At 38.3% G+C, this 18,572-nt stretch overlaps 1 protein-coding gene across 4 annotated transcripts in view; it reads right to left on the bottom strand.

The window, feature by feature from the left end:
- ccser2b (coiled-coil serine-rich protein 2b) overlaps positions 1-18,572 on the bottom strand; it is a 93,882-nt gene that overhangs the window by 49,411 nt on the left and 25,899 nt on the right. For all 4 annotated transcript variants that reach the window (XM_081392137.1, XM_081392136.1, XM_081392135.1 and 1 more), the window contains exon 3: positions 12,100-12,281. In XM_081392137.1, the coding sequence (XP_081248263.1) occupies positions 12,100-12,281 (182 nt within the window). The remainder of the gene's footprint in view (positions 1-12,099; positions 12,282-18,572) is intronic.

The following is an 18,572-nucleotide window of genomic DNA, read 5'->3' as shown; positions in this document are numbered from 1 at the left end:
AATGTGTATATTGTATGTATACTCTCACACTATATTTGCTTCAATTCTAGTACACTTGATTATCTAATCAAAATAGCTAAATATTTTGTTCCAGCAATCGGCTATCGGTGCCAATTAATCAGCAAAACCGGTCAATCGACCTATTTTAAAACATAATTTCATATAAAATATAATTTATTGTTACTGAAAAGCCATATTTAATTATGAGATTTATTCAAATAGTTTTTTATTTACCAAAATAAACAGAATATGGTACAAACTTTGCTGAAATGATTGTTTTGAAGGTGTGTTAGAGAGACAACTTGGTTATTATGCAAAACATATTACTTTAGCTAAAGTATTTGTATCTTTTTTCTGCAATCATACACTTTGAAAGTAGTGAAAAGTACATTTAGCCCCATTGAACCCTAAAACTTTTTTACCATGGGAAAAAGTTACTTAGGTACACCCTTTGTGGTGTTTAAAATTAAAATCCAATGCTTTAGGATCTTGCAGATTCTTCAGGGGATGGTTATAGTTTAGGTTTTGCCTTCAGGAAAGAAAAAAACATGAGAAACATGTGTTATCTTAATGGATTCAGTGCCATAGTGAGGGCCCTCAAGTGACGCTTGGCAGGCAACAACAACAGACGGTCCTGGTGAACTAGGGAGATGCATCAAACTTCTAAACAGCCCAAATGACTAGGCAGTGTTGAGAACGTGGCAATGAAAGCCCATATGATGAGAGTGAAAGCGAGGGAGATCAGAACAGAGTATAAAAGAGAGTTAAAAAAATATGTATAATAACGTCACAGCATCGCTCTTGCAAACAACAATCTTGTAGCAATTCATCATGTTGGAAACAAGCTGCCCCCTAGTGGAGCACTGTCTCGTCTGACCCTGGTCTGACCGCTCAGTTATTTTGCCTATTCCCCCTTTTTTTAATGTTTCTTAATTAAAACGGCAATGTTTTGATAAAAACAAATCATTGTCAGGCATGTCATACGAAAATCAGTTTGATCGAAACGCTGCTGGTTCATTTTCCCAGAAGTGAAAGACTCTAAATTTAAAATACATCCTATATACATTTATTTTGTCAACTTTTATGAGTACACTACCATATGGTCTACTATAATTTTAGCTTGTTTGGCTCCACAGTGTCTCTTAGACACTTCACTTTGAAACACAGTTTCATGACTTTCATATCCTACGTTCAGCATAACCCAAGTCAAGACAGCAGGTGTAAACACACAGCACACTGGGTCAGCTGAACTCTCTAAGGAAATACCCTTGTGTGTGTGTGTGTGTGTGTGTGTGTGTGTGTGTGTGTGTGTGTGTGTGTGTGTGTGTGTGTGTGTGTGTGTGTGTGTGTGTGTGTGTGTGTGTGTGTGTGTGTGTGTGTGTGTGTGTGTGTGTTCATGTTTTTCTGTCCCGGTGGGGACTTCAACCTGAATGCACACAGACTCATGGGGACTCGTGTCACAGTGGGGACCTAAATTGAGGTCCCCATGGGTAAACAAGCTTATAAATCATACAGAATGAGTTTTTTTTGGAAATGTAAAAATGCAGAAAGTTTTCTGTGACGGGTAGGTTTAGGGGTAGGGTTAGTGTAAGGAGATAGAATATACAGTTTGTACAGTATAAAAACCATTAAGTCTATGGAGAGTCCCCACAAAGATAGTAAACCAGACGCGTGTGTGTGTGTGTGTGTGTGTGTGTGTGTGTGTGTGTGTGTGTGTGTGTGTGTGTGTGTGTGTGTGTGTGTGTGTGTGTGTGTGTGTGTGTGTGTGTGTGTGTGTGTGTGTGTGTGTGTGTGTGTGTGGACATGTTTTTCTACACCGGTGGGGACTTAAACCTGAATGCACACAGACTCATGGGGACTCGTGTCACCGTGGGGACCTAAATCGAGGTCCCCATGGGTACAAAAGCTTATAAATCATACAGAATTAGTTTTTTTGAAAATGTAAAAATGCAGAATGTCTCCTGTGATGGGTAGGTTTAGGGATAGGGGCAGTGTAAGGGCATAGAATATACAGTTTGTACAGTATAAAAACCATTACGTCTATGGAGAGTCCCCACAAAGATAGTGCACCAGACATGTGTGTGTGTGTGTGTGTGTGTGTGTGTGTGTGTGTGTGTGTGTGTGTGTGTGTGTGTGTGTGTGTGTGTGTGTGTGTGTGTGTGTGTGTGTGTGTGTGTGTGTGTGTGTGTGTGTGTGTGTGTGTGTGTGTGTGTGTGTGCGAGTGTGTGTGTTATTTACTGTTTCACATTTACAATCTCATTTTGTTGAAATGGTTACCAGGGAGTCAAATTTTTTCTAGCTCAAATGATTTGCTTATAGAGTTCTGCAGGGGTGACGCTTCTTTGTAGGCCAAAACAGAGAAACAAGCATTAGCATTTTATCACTTCTGGTTCCACTGTCTTGAAGTCAGTGGGTTTTTAGAATGTTTTTTTGGTTAAATGCCTGAAATAAGGTATAGTTAAATCAAGTTCAAGATATTTCCACGTTTTATTCTGTGAAATAGAATACATCAGTAATGCCTCCTTGTTATATATTTTAAAAGTTTGTACTTGTTTTGAAAAGGCTGTTGCTATCAAGTGGCTAAATGGGACTACAGAGGTTTTTGGGGATGGTAAACCTCATCAAGCAAAACAGGAAAACTAGTCCGAAGTCTGTTTTCACTGTCTTGTGTTTATAATCACTTTCTGGCAAACTATTCTAAAGTTTTTAAATAAAAACTGAAATATATTGTGTAAGCTTAATGGTGGTGACGTTAAATTCATTCAACCGTAGTGTAGTTCGTTAATAGCCTACTTTTAGCTTTTTACTTCTGCTGAAAGTATGCAAGCTTGAAAATGCATGAAAGTTGTGAAGATTATCATGATCAACAAAATGTGTAAGAATCATAAAGTTTTGTTGGTAACAGCTTATTTTCTGAAATAATCCAAAAACCATGGAAAAATCTTATTTGGTTTTTGTCGAGAAAATCAGGGGGATGCTAACTTCTGGATTGGCCAAAAAAAAGTGCAACATCACTGCAGCACTCTATACATGCCAGTTAGCGTAAGTCCTTAGAGTCCTTATTGGAGCTAAGGAGAATCCATACCAAGTTCTGGCATGAAACTCTAGATGGCGCAGGCTGAGAGGTACAAACTCAATTTGGAAGCAATTGCATCGTCATTTACATAAGGCAGCAAATACTGGTTTTGTTTGCTGTTAGCAGTCTGCAGCGCACTTTAAGAAACCCTTCACCTTCCCCAGCTCCACCTGTATAGATCTACTATGGGGGTTATCACAAGCTCACAGCAGCACGTCTGTGAATGTATTGGCAGTAGCAAGTCTCGGTACTTGTTCTGCAGCAAGTTTTCTTATGTGGTTGTACATATAGCGGCAGTTCAGATATGAAAACACTTTTGCTGAAGCAACCATGGCATTTTAGCTTGCTACTACAAACCTTTACTCTCGTTTATCGTGACTCGTGTTTCTCCTGAGCAAAGTTTTTCTATGTCAGAAGTCATAGATATGGAGCTGTTTATGTGATGCACATGACAAAATATATTAATTTACAAATCAAGCATTATGGTAAAAGTATTTAGAGGTTATAACAGAACTGTGCAAGGAAATGCGTGAAAAAAAATATTTACTTAAAGGAGAACTCCGGTCAGTTTTAACATTGAACTAATTTTTTTGTAAATTTGGAGTGCTGTCAGTACAGAGAACAACGACAAAAATCGGTGTTGACTACACCGTGTTATCCTCTTTTTAAAATTTGCACCCTGTTGACTTCAATGGGGCAAGTTTTAAATCTGCTTTTAGCCTCTTAACATCCTTGATGTGTCATTACAAGTGCCCAGCCATGTGAGTGATTCCTTCAGAGTGAACACGGGTGAATCTGACTGCAGTAGATGTGAAAGATATGAATAAAAATTATGTTTATTCAGCCAGCGCACATACCTGTATTTTCTTCCTGTTTTCGGTCGAAGTCCACAGTAGTCGATTGTCGAGTTCACACGCATAGGTTTAGTACCTATGATCACGCGGCGTGAACTCGACAGGAAGAAAATACAGGTATGTGCGCTGGCTGAATAAACATAATTTTTATTCATATCTTTCACATCTACTGCAGTCAGATTCACCCGGTTATGATTGGCAGAGCAGTGTTCGAAGCCATTGTAAAATACTATATAAACACAATCGTTATCTGATTACATCACTATTTCTGCGCCACTGGGTCTATGTGTAGCTTCAACCATTCTGCTAAACATTGCTGAAAAACTACATTGCTAGCTGAAAGAATTATTGTTATCAATAAATGATTACATTTTTGTTGCATAGTGATTGCAATCAGGATATGAGGAGACTTTCAAACCGTATAACAAATAAGATTTCTGTACAAAATCACCTATTGTATCTTTAAACTAAAAGATATTGCATGAATACATAAGACTTAAAAATAGTGCATGAGTCATATTTTAGCTATATTCTACTTTTATGATACATTATTGTTTTTTTTTTGTTTTTTGTTTTTTTTTTTACTTTTGAAGCTTGAGAGCTCCAGTTCCCATTAATTTTCACTTCATGTAAAAGATCATCTGCAAAACAGCTCATTTTGTGTTTCATAGAAAAAAAGAATGCCATATGGGTTTGGAACAACATGAGGATGAGGAAATGAACTATATGTTGGATGTTCTGTAAGATGATAAGCTTATTGAAATGGTTGACGCTTTGAATATTTGTGAGTTTCTGCTGCCCCCATGTGGCCCTTGAAGGTAGGCTACTAAAGAGGCTGCACAGCACTAATTCAGCTGCTTTGTTCAGCTGGTTTCCTTCAGAAATGGAATTGAGGTTCATCAGACCAGAGAATCTTGTTTCTCACAGTCTAAGATTTTTAGGTGTGTTTTTGCAAACTGCGAGTGGGCTTTAATGTGTCTTCACAGAGAAGTACAACAGGAAATGGCGTATTGATCAACGCAACATGGCACTAAACTACTCACCTCAAGCTCCATTTGCAAAATTGGCATGCCAAGTTGGCCTCTTTTCCCTAGCCTTGACCGCATCTGTTTTCAGACCTTCCCACTTAGCTCTCTCCAGCGCTGGACAGCTTTTCTAATATTAATGCGGGACCTAAAGCTCTTGCCTAGACATACCCCTTTATTTTCCAGTGATTTCTTCTGAGCTTTTCTCTTTTGTATTGTGTCCCATCTCTATTTCTGCAGTCTTTCTTCAAATCTCCCTCTTGATCGTTCTCTCTCCTCGGCCGCCATACGCCGCCTACTGCTGATTGGCTACATGTTTGTTGTTGTATCGGTCCGACTAACTTCCAAACAGCATATTTCAAAAACGACTTTCCCCTACTTTAAGTGCCAAATATAATTAACAAATTGTATTAAATATTATTTAGCAAAAAGTATTACTATAATACACTGAATCATTAAAAGCAATGATAGGAAAATGCAGCTGTTGTTTATCTTATATGTGCCATATTTGCAAAAGTAAATATTTTGCTAAATAATAACTAATCAGAGATGCACTTACACTAATTAAAAAAGATTTGTAATCTGTCTTAAACACAGAAAGACAAATATAATAGGGAGAGGCATTTAACAATATATTATAGATGCAAAGGAGGATAAAGGCTAGAGCTTTGAGCATAAATGCCAAGTCATCCTCTCATTTGACTTTGATTTAACCTCACCATTTAATAACTGCCATGAAGCTGACAATCTGATCGTCTGCTTCCAGAAGAAAGACAAATGACTATGAGCAGGAGCCAATTTGGAGTTCTCAGAATTATGATGCGTAATCAGAGACACACCTTCAATAACTCAAGCTGACAGCCTTATCCAGTCAGTCTCTGGGCTTTGAGCACAAGACAAACCTCACTTTAAAGGGGATGTCTAATGCCTTTTCCATGCATACTGACATATGTACATTGTTAAAGAGTTGGGTTCTCATGCTAAACATGGCCAAAGTTTAAAAAAATGAGTAGGATGTATGACAAAGTATTTCTGTGTCAAATACACTCCTTCAGGGTTCGTATAAGTTTTGGAAAGTTTTTTTCGAGTATGGCTATGTATGATGTCATAAAGGGCGGAATTCCATGTATGGGCACTTCTCCCAGAAGAGCGCACACACACATCAACCAGAGCGAGAGCAAAAGCAAGAGCAACGCCCATCAACGTGCTTTGTTCGGGTTACGGAAGTCATCGGCAGAACTTCACGGCACGCCTCCAGGAGTTTGAATGTTTTCGGAAAGAAGTGGTACAGCTGTATCTGTCTTTTATAAATCTTATCTACTGAGATATGCAATACTACTCTATAGGTACTGAAGATTGACACAAGATTGGCAGAAACTGTGTGTGTTATGTCCCCTTTAAAGACACAAAAAATCAACTGTGTTCATTAACTGTGATTTTAAAAGTCAACCATTAAGCACACTGATTCAGACAAGTTTGGCAGTGTATTTTAGGAGCTTGGAAAGAAGATTGCAGAGAGTTGCTGAAGGGATCCAAATTTAAGAATCTATTTCAGATATGTTTCCTTACATAACATCACGGTGAAGAATACTGATTTTAGCATTTGAGGTTTTAATTTAGATAGTATATAAACTGAGAAAGTGATTATTGAGTCTCTAGCAAGAGTCTCCTATTCCTACCAGACCTGTTTTCTCTATTGTGTTTTAAATGAGTCTTTAATGGCTCTAGCCAGTAGCTCCAAGACGCACCCTTTGTCTTAAATGGCTCTGGGATGGCCCGTGGAACCAGAGTTTCCTGGCCAGTATCAGCATTTGAATAGGTATGCTGATTAAATTGATACTGGTAAACACGCTGGGGTCTGGGGCAGGTTACCTTAACCTGTATACCTCATTTACATGCTTTGTTTGTATTTGTCTCCACCTTCAAAAAGTCCCTCCTCCTAAAATGCCTATAAGATAACATGTAAAGTTATGTTAGATCAGATCATGTTGGAAGTTTCTACAGCCGTGTACAGAGGAGTTCTCAATAAAGAATAACTTCCGTTGAACGCGATCCCAACTGTCTCCTGGTCTCTGCTTTGAAGAAAGAAAAACTTTACAACAGATGGTGCCTTGTGACCCGGATGGAGAAAAAGGAAACTCAAAGAACTGCATCTTGAAACTTCAAGCTCAAAGATCTCAACGAAGCTGACTGAGTTCCAGACTGAATCTTCTGAATCCAGATTGAAAACTTCAAGCTCCAAAAAGATCTCAAAGACTGATTTTTTTCCAGACGGAATCTTTCTCTACAAATGAAAGACTCGGTGAGTTTCACTCCATTAAAAGAACCAATGCAGACCAGTACAAATGTTTTCCTCTGCGCCATTCAGAGAAGAAGTTAACAAACAGCTGTAGAGTTTGGTTAACTAAAGATAAGCCTCTAAAAAAGTTTTTCTTTTAGAGATGAAATTTACCCCCTGTTGTTGGCAGGGAAGATTAACAGTTACATGTTAATATTGTGTGTATGCTCTTGCTAGAGAAGACCTATCTGTAAGCTAGAGAATTAGCTTTAGAATTAGATTTAGCTTCTTGTGCTAATAAGATTGTACCCTATGTTTGCAAGACAGTAGAGAGAAGTTTTTTTAGTGTTTGTTTGTGGTAACAAAAAAATTCACAAAATGTTTAGGAAAAGTACTAGACAGATTACACCTTTTTGGACAGATAGTGAATTCAAGTCTTTGTTATCAGAGCACATGGACTCCATCGTGACTAAGCCAGTCAGATTGAATTTAACCAAGAAATTTGGCATTGATCCAGAGAAAGTGTGGTCAATTGAAGATTGCAAGAAAGTGTTGAGTGCATGTATCAGGAAGAAAAATCTGAAAGGCATCATCGGTTGTCACCGAGAATTTAGCTTATCCATTGCACAAGAACAAGCGCAGTGTATTGCTAAGTTGAAAGAACAGATCAAACAATTGCAGACTCAGGTGTCCTGTCTCAAGACAAACGTGGGCCATAACAAAGCCTCAACCAAATGTGATTTAGAAGACCAACAGTCAGAGGAAAGCTATCCTGATTTACAGTCTTTTGATAGTATAGAGGACAATGTCAATACAGATGTAAATGCAGTTGAAGTGTGCGTAGCTAGACAAAAGCCTCAGGGAAAAGGTGTTGATACAGTTCCATTTGCAACCCCCATATTGCAGCCACAAGCAATCAAAACATCTTTAGGTCCTAAAGAGATTGAGAGAATTGCTGAAAGTTTGCCATCAGTGCAAAGAAATTTTTCTGAGTTTAGAAGAGCATTGATCAGCAAAATACGGCTCTATGATATGACTCTAGCTGAAGTCACCCAGCTAATATCACAGATCTTGACTGAGTCAGAATTCAATGATTTTGAAAGTGCTGTAAATAATTCTGAACTGCAACAGGCCAGTAAAGATGAATTGAGAGAGGAAGTTGTTAAAGTGTTAAAAAACATTGTTGGACCGAAGGTGGACTGGTCAAAGCTCACTAATTGTGTACAGAAGGAGGATGAAACTGTTTGTGAGTACACAGAAAGATTTTGCCAGACCGCTGCCGCTTACAGCGGAATTGCCGACACTTCAGAGAAAGTGTTAGGTCATAATGGTCCTCTAGTTCGTGCATGGTCCGATGGTCTTTTGTCAGAACATAGAAATGCATTGCCTTTCTTAGATCTTACATGGTCAAATAGAACCCTGCAAGACAACTTGGACAGTTTAGCTATTTGGGAAAGAGACTTTGATGTCAAGGCAAGAGTAAAAATTGCAGCAGCATCCTTTAAGGTTAACTCAGAGAAGCCAAAGAAACGCAAAAGTCCTAGAGAAGCCAGTTGTTCTTACTGTGGCAAGCACGGACATTTTGGAAAAGAATGTCGAAAAAATAAAAATAACTTAAGACAAGTTAACAATGTTATGCAGCTCTTGCTACATTTGTTTGCTACTTTGAAGCAACCCCTCCCCTCGTCACTGGACTCGTGGGTAAGCTTTTTGAGGTGTTAACAATTTGGGCTGTGATTGCTTAATCTCCCCAGTAACTTACAACAAAGATGAAAGACTTATTTTTTTTTGTTTAATAGAACAAAAGGAAAGTGACTGTCACAGCCTTTGTTTGGGGGACATTCAGAAAACTCACAGCCATAAATGTTACACTGCAGAACACTACAATCAGACCTCCATGCTCTATATGATGTCTATTAAGACTGATGTTTCACTGGAGAATGAAAATGTGCCAATTTTCTCACACACTGTACAGTGTGTGCACAACACAGGGACAGAATAGGACACGGTTCAGTGAGGGCCCTGGAAAGAACTGACGCAACAGGCGTCGGGGGCCAATCCAGGGTGAAGACACTACCTCATAGGCCTTTCCTCATTTAGTCCATCCTTACCTCACTGGTCCATAGGTGTCAAATCAATTAAGAAATAGGGAAAGAATGAAACGACAACAGTACACTCTGAAAACGATAGAACCATTGTGTTTAAACTGCTACAACCGTAGTGTTTTGAAGAAATACTGCTCTCTGTTTTTCTGTTTTCTGTCTTACAGTGTGCAGATAAAACTTGATGGCTTTTTCAAGATCCATATGCAGCGACCGTCTCATCTGCGTATGAAGCCCCAACCTCAAGAAGACAACCAGACCCACTGCTGAACGAACTATCACAAAAGAAAATGAAAAATACACAACGCAGAAAATTCACGGACCCTAAATTGCATGTTTGTTTCTGTGTCAGCATGCAATTACAGATGAACAACACAGAGCAAGTTATATGTGCCTGTAACTTACACCAGTTACAAGAATGAACTTTATGTGTCTAAATTTGTATTTTTGTGAGAGTTTGTAAGAACTCTCAAAGAGGGGACTGAAGGGATCCAAATTTAAGAATCTATTTCAGATATGTTTCCTTACATAACATCACGGTGAAGAATACTGATTTTAGCATTTGAGGTTTTAATTTAGATAGTATATAAACTGAGAAAGTGATTATTGAGTCTCTAGCAAGAGTCTCCTATTCCTACCAGACCTGTTTTCTCTATTGTGTTTTAAATGAGTCTTTAATGGCTCTAGCCAGTAGCTCCAAGACGCACCCTTTGTCTTAAATGGCTCTGGGATGGCCCGTGGAACCAGAGTTTCCTGGCCAGTATCAGCATTTGAATAGGTATGCTGATTAAATTGATACTGGTAAACACGCTGGGGTCTGGGGCAGGTTACCTTAACCTGTATACCTCATTTACATGCTTTGTTTGTATTTGTCTCCACCTTCAAAAAGTCCCTCCTCCTAAAATGCCTATAAGATAACATGTAAAGTTATGTTAGATCAGATCATGTTGGAAGTTTCTACAGCCGTGTACAGAGGAGTTCTCAATAAAGAATAACTTCCGTTGAACGCGATCCCAACTGTCTCCTGGTCTCTGCTTTGAAGAAAGAAAAACTTTACAACATTGCCTAGAGGAGAGATTCTCCACCACAGGGCCAAAGACCACAAAGGCTAGTTGTACAAGCAAGTTAAAGGGGGGGTGAAATGCTATTTCATGCATACTGAGTTTTTTACACTGTTAAAGAGTTGGATTCCCATGCTAAACATGGACAAAGTTTCAAAAAATGAAGTTGTACGTTTGATGGAGTATTTCTGTGCCAAAAATACTCCTTCCGGTTTGTCACAAGTTTCGGAAAGTTTTTTTCGAGTATGGGCGTGTGTGACGTCAGATGTGGCGGGAATTTCCTTATATGGGTCCTAAGGGCACTTCTCCGGGAAGGGCGCGCCGCACACCCGTGGACCAGAGCGAGAGAGCGAAAGCAGTACGCCCATCAAAGCGCTGTGCTCTGCTTTAGGGAGTTTGTTTTTCCAGAGCATCAACGGAGTTGTGCAAGTGTTCTTGTTTGTTCCCTGCATTTCGACGATGATTGTTTTATAAACAAGGCCCAGTTAGACGCCGGATTTGCAGATCGTCTAATGCTTAAGGATGGAGCAGTCCCAATGATAAAGGTTCACGGTCGTGTGTTGGAACCGCAGGCGGTGAGTAAAACTGCTTCAAATGTCTGTGACTGTAGCTGCGTTTACATGGACACTTATAATCGGATTGACGGCTCAATCGGACTAAAAACCTTCATGTAAACACCTTAATCAATCCAATTGAGCTCGATCCGAATGAAATTTCGATCGGATTGAAAGGGGTGGTTTATCCCTTTTGTAATCCGATCGAGAGAACAAGTAAACACTTGATCGGATTGAAAACCTAAACTGAAAGGACTGCGCATGTGCAATGACGTTAAATAGCGTAATGACGTATGACGCGCGGAACGAGCTGTTCTTCCTGTTGAATAAAGTGTCATATTAATGAGTTTCCCGTCATTCTAAAATTCTCATTTCACTCAGCATCTGTGAAGTGAAGCAGGACAACGTCCCACCAGTCCTTGTTTTGGATTCTCATCCACAGACAACTGGTTTTGGCCGCGGGCAGGGGCATTTTTACTGCGTGATCAATAAGCAGCATGGCAAAACGGTTAATATGCTCTAAATTATTACCAGAGACGAATTAATATTACGTCTGCTGTTTATAACAAATAAAGAACCAACAGAGGAGAATATTTATGTGCGTAAAGCGGGAAACTCTGTATATTCGTGCAGTGTGCGCATGTCAAAACATCAGATCCGATTTGAAACTTGTGACATATAAACGCGCACATCAACCCGATTACTTTATTTATCATTCATGTAAACACCTTTTTCGGATTCATCAATCGTATTGATTTCATTCCGATTGTGTCCATGTAAATGTATCTAATGTTGTTCGCTATCGGCGGGTAAGCACCGCCCACACGGCACGCCTCCAGCCGCTCGTTTTTTTCCGGAAAGACTCGGTACAGCCTATCTTTCTTTTATAAATATAATAAAACTAAAGACTTTTTGGAGATATGAAGGATGCAATACTACTCTATAGGTACTCAAGATTAACATGAGATTGACTGAAACTGAGTGTTTCACCCCCCCTTTAAAGAACCACTACCAAAACCATTTTGAAAAAAAATAAGATAAAATAATGAAACTCAATAATCCACTAATTATGAAAATGTTTATAAAAAATCTGTTACTTCTCTCTTGTAAGTTGCTTAGGTCAATCATTTCATAAAGCTTTGGACTCACCATGCTGTTGAGATCAGAGTCAAAGCTTCCACAGGGGTGTCCAGAGTCTGCCAGTGCCTCCATACCCTCTTCATCCCACATGTAAGTCCCTCCAGAGCTGTCTGAGGGTGACAGGTCCAGAGACGAGCCATGAGGAAAATCGCCTGTAGGAGATGTCCCATGTTCAAAGTCATCTTTACCAGCTGAAAGACAGACAATAAAATGGGTGAGAAAGTGACAGAGAAATATATTTTAAAGTAATCTTAGTGACAGCATGGATCTGCTCGAATTGTTTAAATATGAAAACCTTTTTCAAAAGCTAATTAGACAGGATTTTAAGCACCATAGGCACATTCAAGATGGAATACTGTTCCAAAAGGCTGTTCATTCTAAGGTGCATTGTCTTGGCCAAAATATAAGGCAGCATCAAACCGTGTATACAGCATTGCATATACACAATGCATAGGCCTATACAATATTGCATACAATTCTGAGTAGTACTGATAAAAGAAAAGAAGTTTATGTACATACAAGTCAGGGACATTTCCTCAGAGGAGGCAAGGGAGGCAGTGCCTCATAAAAAATTGGATGAGAAAATACTCCTTATTTTAAAAAAACTTCTGAAGTGACACTGTCCAACAGCGACAACAGCAGGTAAAGTTAAAGTCTGCATCTCTCTTGCCTTCTCTGAGAGTGTGAATTGAGAGTGACGGAACTAGACTTTAATACATGGGGTGGCCAAGGCAACTTTAGAGGTCCATAGACTGTGTAAGAATATCATGTGTAATACTTATTTGTTTGTTTTTTTATTGTTTAGGCCCATGTGACATTGTATTTCTAATAAATAAGCTACCAAAATTGTAGAAACCAGTCAAATTTTTTGACTGATTTTGAACAGCTCTGCGCTTGTTAATTTAAGAATTGTTTATTCTTAATTGTCTGTGTTTTGCAAATAATGAAATGCTTCTTTCAAGAGGAGGTAAAACGGATGTAGCCAATTAAATTTTGGACACCCCTGGACACCCCTCTGGCTCCGCAACAGTCCATTGAGTTTTAACAGACCGCGTAAAGCGTGTGATGGGTTTGGTGTGGGGTAATTGAGAATGAATGGGGAAAGTCACATGAGAGGAGGCAATGCCTCCATCGCGCTATGGTTGGATATGATTGGTTCATGCGATAAATCCGCCTTGTTTTCGTGTCTACCTGAATGATCTATCTGAATTAACTAAATTATTGAGTTGGGAAGACTAATTAAAAAGTAAGTAAACAACTCAGCCACTTTTTCACCGCTTTATGTCACATCAAAATTAAACTTGAAATGGCCTCAAAAACGTGATGACTGCTGGGAGTTTTTAGTAAACATATAGCTTGTCCTGTTATTGTCACCTGCACTTCATGTCACATGTTTAGCATAGCCTTCTCTGTTGGCAATATAGGATTTATATGTGATAAATGTAGCAACGATGGCATCTGCTTTTCACATTAAGTGAATCATGTGATGGCGAACACATCGTCTTTGTCCTTAAGAAGACAGCGCTGGTTAATAATTTTCCCCACGGGGCCATTTACCAACGCCCATGTGTTTGATATCCCCCCCGACTTTACAGCCTCGTGACATTACTCAAACACACACACACACACACACACACACACACACACACACACACACACACACACACACACACACACACACACACACACACACACACACAAACATCCCTTTGTGTTTAAATTAGGATAGAATATACTTTAATTTATGTACAATTACATTAGGCATGTGTGATTTAGTTTGGCTTTTTAATAGAGGTGTGGTTTTGAAATGTATTCTTTAATCAATAGTGTTTTAGTTAGAGAATGTTCAACAATATTCTCTGGCAATTGCCTTCCCCCCACTTTGCTGTTTTATTGCCTAATGGAATGTCAACTGGGTTTTTAGGAGTGGAGCAGAATTAACGTGGTAATCTTTACTCCTACTTAAATCCTACATTTTCTACTTAAATCCTAAATTTTCTATATGCATAACCACCGAAGAAATGTAAACATGGATGTAATTTCCCATCTCATAATTTTTCTTTTACGTGGTGTAGTTTGTGTATTCTGGTAAACTTTGGTAATAAGGTTAGACAAATCAGGTGTGTACCGTGTTTAGTTCCTCAAGCTTCATATCCATTTGTACCCTATAGGGTACAACACATTTTGGGTAAATCTTATTTCTAGACATGTAACGAACTTTAAAATGCTTGTAAATATGCATATCTTATGTAACTTGATTTTCTTAATCTTCATATGACGTGTGTGATATCGTTGAAATTCTCTCAATCTAACAGAGTCGAATTTCGATAGTAGAATGAAGTAATATGCATTATTTTACACTTTTTCATATTTCGGGAGCCGAACAGCTCAAAGCTCATCTCCTCATGACTCATCCGAGGGGGCGTGGCCCCAGAGACAAAGACATTTTTCCCGCTTCAGACCTTTGGACGTTCATTGGTTGTTCGCGCGAACAGAGGCGTCAACCCATATTGTCCATAAAAGACCGACTCAGAAAATCCTCTCTCTCGCTCTCTCCTTCCTCCTCCAAAACCCAAGTCCGGACCGGCTTCGGCCTGCTTCTCTTTTCTTTTTATTTATTTCTTTTATGTTTTTCTATAGTCTAGTTTCGTTTCCCTCTTCGCATCTGTTCATTCACGAGCTGAATGAACTTAGCCTGAATCATTCCCGGCAACTTCACCACAAAGAAAGAGACTCTTTGAAGCTCCCGCGCTCGCACGCGCGCCGGAAGACAGCACGCGCACGCCTCCCCTCAGACGACTCGCGCTGCTTTTAAAGACACGCAGAACCCTGCGGTCCTACACACCTCATACAAAGAGAACCATATGCCATGCAAGTATCGATTATTGAATTGAACTTATGATGTGATTTCTTTGTTGTGTCTTAAGGGTTACTGTCTGTGATTTTGCCATAGCCAACTGCGATCTCTGATCGCAGATTTTTGCTTTCACTTCCGATCTCGTCCCCCATCCTTCTCTCTCTCTCATCCACTCTCTCTTAATCCTTTTCTGGCATTCTATCTTTTTCTAACTCTGATCATTTTATTCTCTCTCACTGTTATTCATTATCTTGTATTGTTTAACTGTATTTTATGTACATAGATAATCCGTGTGTATTGTGTAGTTTGATATATTCCTTAGTTCGATGTATTGGTCCAATTATTAAATTCCATATGCCCTTGACTGACTCTGATTTAATTGCCCATGTTACTTAGTCCCTGAAATGTTCGATCTTAGCTATATGCTTTATCTTGGTAGGCTACGATTTAAGTAACCTAATTTTAGTCTACAAACACCGAGAGTGTCTTTTCAAGGCCTGGAAAAGATACTCATTCTCGTGTTTGTAAGAAGGATAATTTTCCTTGAGAGTTAAGTTAATCTTACGTATGTTTGCTGGACAAACAGATTGTTTGATAACTAAATTAATTCCATTAAAGTTATCCCATAACTTCGAGCTGAAATAAGAACAATTGATGTATTAATGACGAACCATAATCCGTTATGGTAATCGTTCATATATCAATCTAGTTCAGCTGCGATAAATTAATGTAACTGTAACATACAAAATATTAATCATATTCATGATTAATTATTAAAATTCCCTATAGATCATTTGAGCTAATATTAATATTAATGTACAACCCATTGTTTTTACATAAATGCAAGGAGACAGTTAGGCTGACTATTTTGGATGCGCCTAGCATAGTGAACTCTTTACATGATTCGGTTCCAGCTGAAGTAAAGCCCATGCAGCCGGGCAAATGGGTGACAGTGAGGGATCGCTCTAGTCGCGGATCAAAAAAACACTCTTCCGTTCCGATTACCATAACAAATCGATTTGCCCCGCTCAGTAAAACACCCACTGAGAGTTCTGTTGATTGTGCCCTAGTTATTGGCGATTCTATTACACGGAACGTGAAAATAGAGACACCAACTACCATAGTCACATGTTTGCCGGGAGCCAGAGCGCCTGACATCAAAGCAAATTTAAAAGTGCTGGCTAATGCTAATCGTAAATTCTCTAAGATCATTATTCACGTCGGCACTAATGATGTTCGACTCCGCCAGTCGGAGATCACCAAAATTAATATTAAAGAGGTGTGTGAACTCGCAAGTACGATGTCAGGCACTGTAATTTGCTCTGGCCCCCTTCCTGTTCGCAGGAGTGCTGAGATAGTCAGTAGATTGTGTTCTCTTAACGGTTGGCTGTCTAAGTGGTGTCCGCAAAATAATATAGAATTTATAGACAATTGGAAAAGTTTTTGGGGCAAACCTGACCTGTTGAAAAGAGATGGTATTCATCCCTCCTGGGATGGTGCTGCTCTTCTCTCTAGTAATATGGCACATAGTCTTAGAGCTCAAACATGACAATCTGGGGCTCAGGTCAGGAAGCAGACAGACTGGCTAAACCGAACGTCTGCTAGCGGCCTCACGTCACCAAGGTCAGATAAATCCCATCACATAGAGCCTCTTTCACCTAGCTATCATCATATAGAGACTGTGTCTGTTCCCCGAATTTGGAAATCCAAAAAAAAACGTTTTAACCCATCTAAGGTTAAAAATTTAATTGATGTTCAACAAATAAAAAACAGCTATAATACAGATGAGTAAATGCTAAAGCTTGGGTTGCTGAATATTCGATTGCTTACTTCAAAAGCACTCATTGTTAATGATATGATTTCAGATAATAACCTAGATGTGCTGTGTTTGACAGAAACCTGGCTAAAACCAAACGATTACATTACTTTAAATGAGTCCACCCCGCAAGATTACTGTTATAAACATGAGCCTCGTCTGAAACGCAAAGGGGGAGGAGTTGCTGTTATTTATAGTAATATTTTCAAAACAACTAAGAAATCAAGTTTTAAATATAATTCTTTTGAAGTGTTAGTACTTAATGTAAAAATATATACAGTACCAGTCAAAAGTTTGGAAACATGACTATCTTTAATGTTTTTGAAAGAAGTCTCTTATGCTCATCAAGCCTGCAGTTAAAAAAAAAAAAACAGTAATATTATGAAATATTATTACAATTTAAAATAATGGTTCTCTTTTTTAATATATTTTAAAATGTAATTTATTTTTGTGATGCAAAGCTGAATTTTCATCAGCAAGTACTCCAGTCTTTGGTGTCTTATGATCCTTCAGAAATCATTCTAATATGATGATTTGATACTCAGTTATTATCAATGATGGAAACAGTTGTGCTGTTTAATATATTTTTTTGGAATACTTTTTTAAGGATTCATTGATGAGTAAAACGTTAACATCATTTATTCATAAAAACAGCATTTATTCAAAATAAAAACATTTCTAACAATATAAATTGTTACCATCACCTTTTATCAATTTAACGCATCCTTGTTGAATTAAAGTACTAATTTCTTTAAAAAAAAATAGTTATTGTTCCCCAACTTTTGAACGGTAGTGTATATTGTTACAAAAGATTTCTATTCTAAATAAATACAGTTCTTTTTAACTTTTTATTCATCAAATAATCCTGAAAAAAGTATCTCAGGTTATAAAAAAAATATTAAGCAGCACAACTGTTTCCAACATTGATCATAAATCAGCATATTAGAATGATTTCTGAAGGATCAAAAGACACCAAAGACTGAAGTACTTGCTGATGAAAATTCAGCTTTGCATCACAAAAATAAATTACATTTTAAAGTATATTAAAAAAGAGAACCATTATTTTAAATTGTAATAATATTTCATAATATTAGCCTACTGTTTTTTATGTTTGTTTTTTGTGTTTTTTTAACTGCAGGCTTGATGAGCATAAGAGACTTCTTTCAAAAACCTTAAAAATAGTAATGTTTCCAAACTTTTGACTGGTACTGTAGTATAAACGATAAATCACGCTTGAGATATGTGCTGGCTACTGTATACAGGCCACCAGGGCACCATAAAGATTTTATCAAAGAATTTGCAGACTTTCTATCAGAATATATATTGACTGCAGATAAAGTACTAATTGTTGGTGATTTTAATATACACATCGATAATGAAAAAGATGCATTGGGATTGGCATTTAAAGACATTGTAAACTCTATTGGAGACAACACGTGTCAGGACCTACTCATTGTCGTAATCATACTCTAGATTTAATATTATCACATGGAATAGATGTTGATGCCGTATAAATTCTGCAGCAGAGCGATGACATCTCAGATCATTATCTAGTCTCGTGTAAACTTCATTTAGCCAAGGCTGCAAAGCCGACTCCGTGTATCAAATATGTTAGACCTATCACTTCTGCCACTTAAGGTTGCTTTATCAATAATCTTCCTGATCAGTTTCATCATCTCAGCATCCCAGATAGCTTAGAAGAACTCAATATTGCAACAGAAACTTTTAACTCTCTCTTTTCCAGCACTTTAGACACAGTTGCTCCGTTGTGCTTAAAGAAGATTAAAGAAAATAGTCCAACACCGTGGT

This window comes from Scardinius erythrophthalmus (assembly GCF_964197995.2).
Source record: "Scardinius erythrophthalmus genome assembly, chromosome: 18".
Classification (NCBI taxonomy): domain Eukaryota; kingdom Metazoa; phylum Chordata; class Actinopteri; order Cypriniformes; family Leuciscidae; genus Scardinius; species Scardinius erythrophthalmus.
This window is presented reverse-complemented; position numbering and strand designations above follow the sequence as displayed.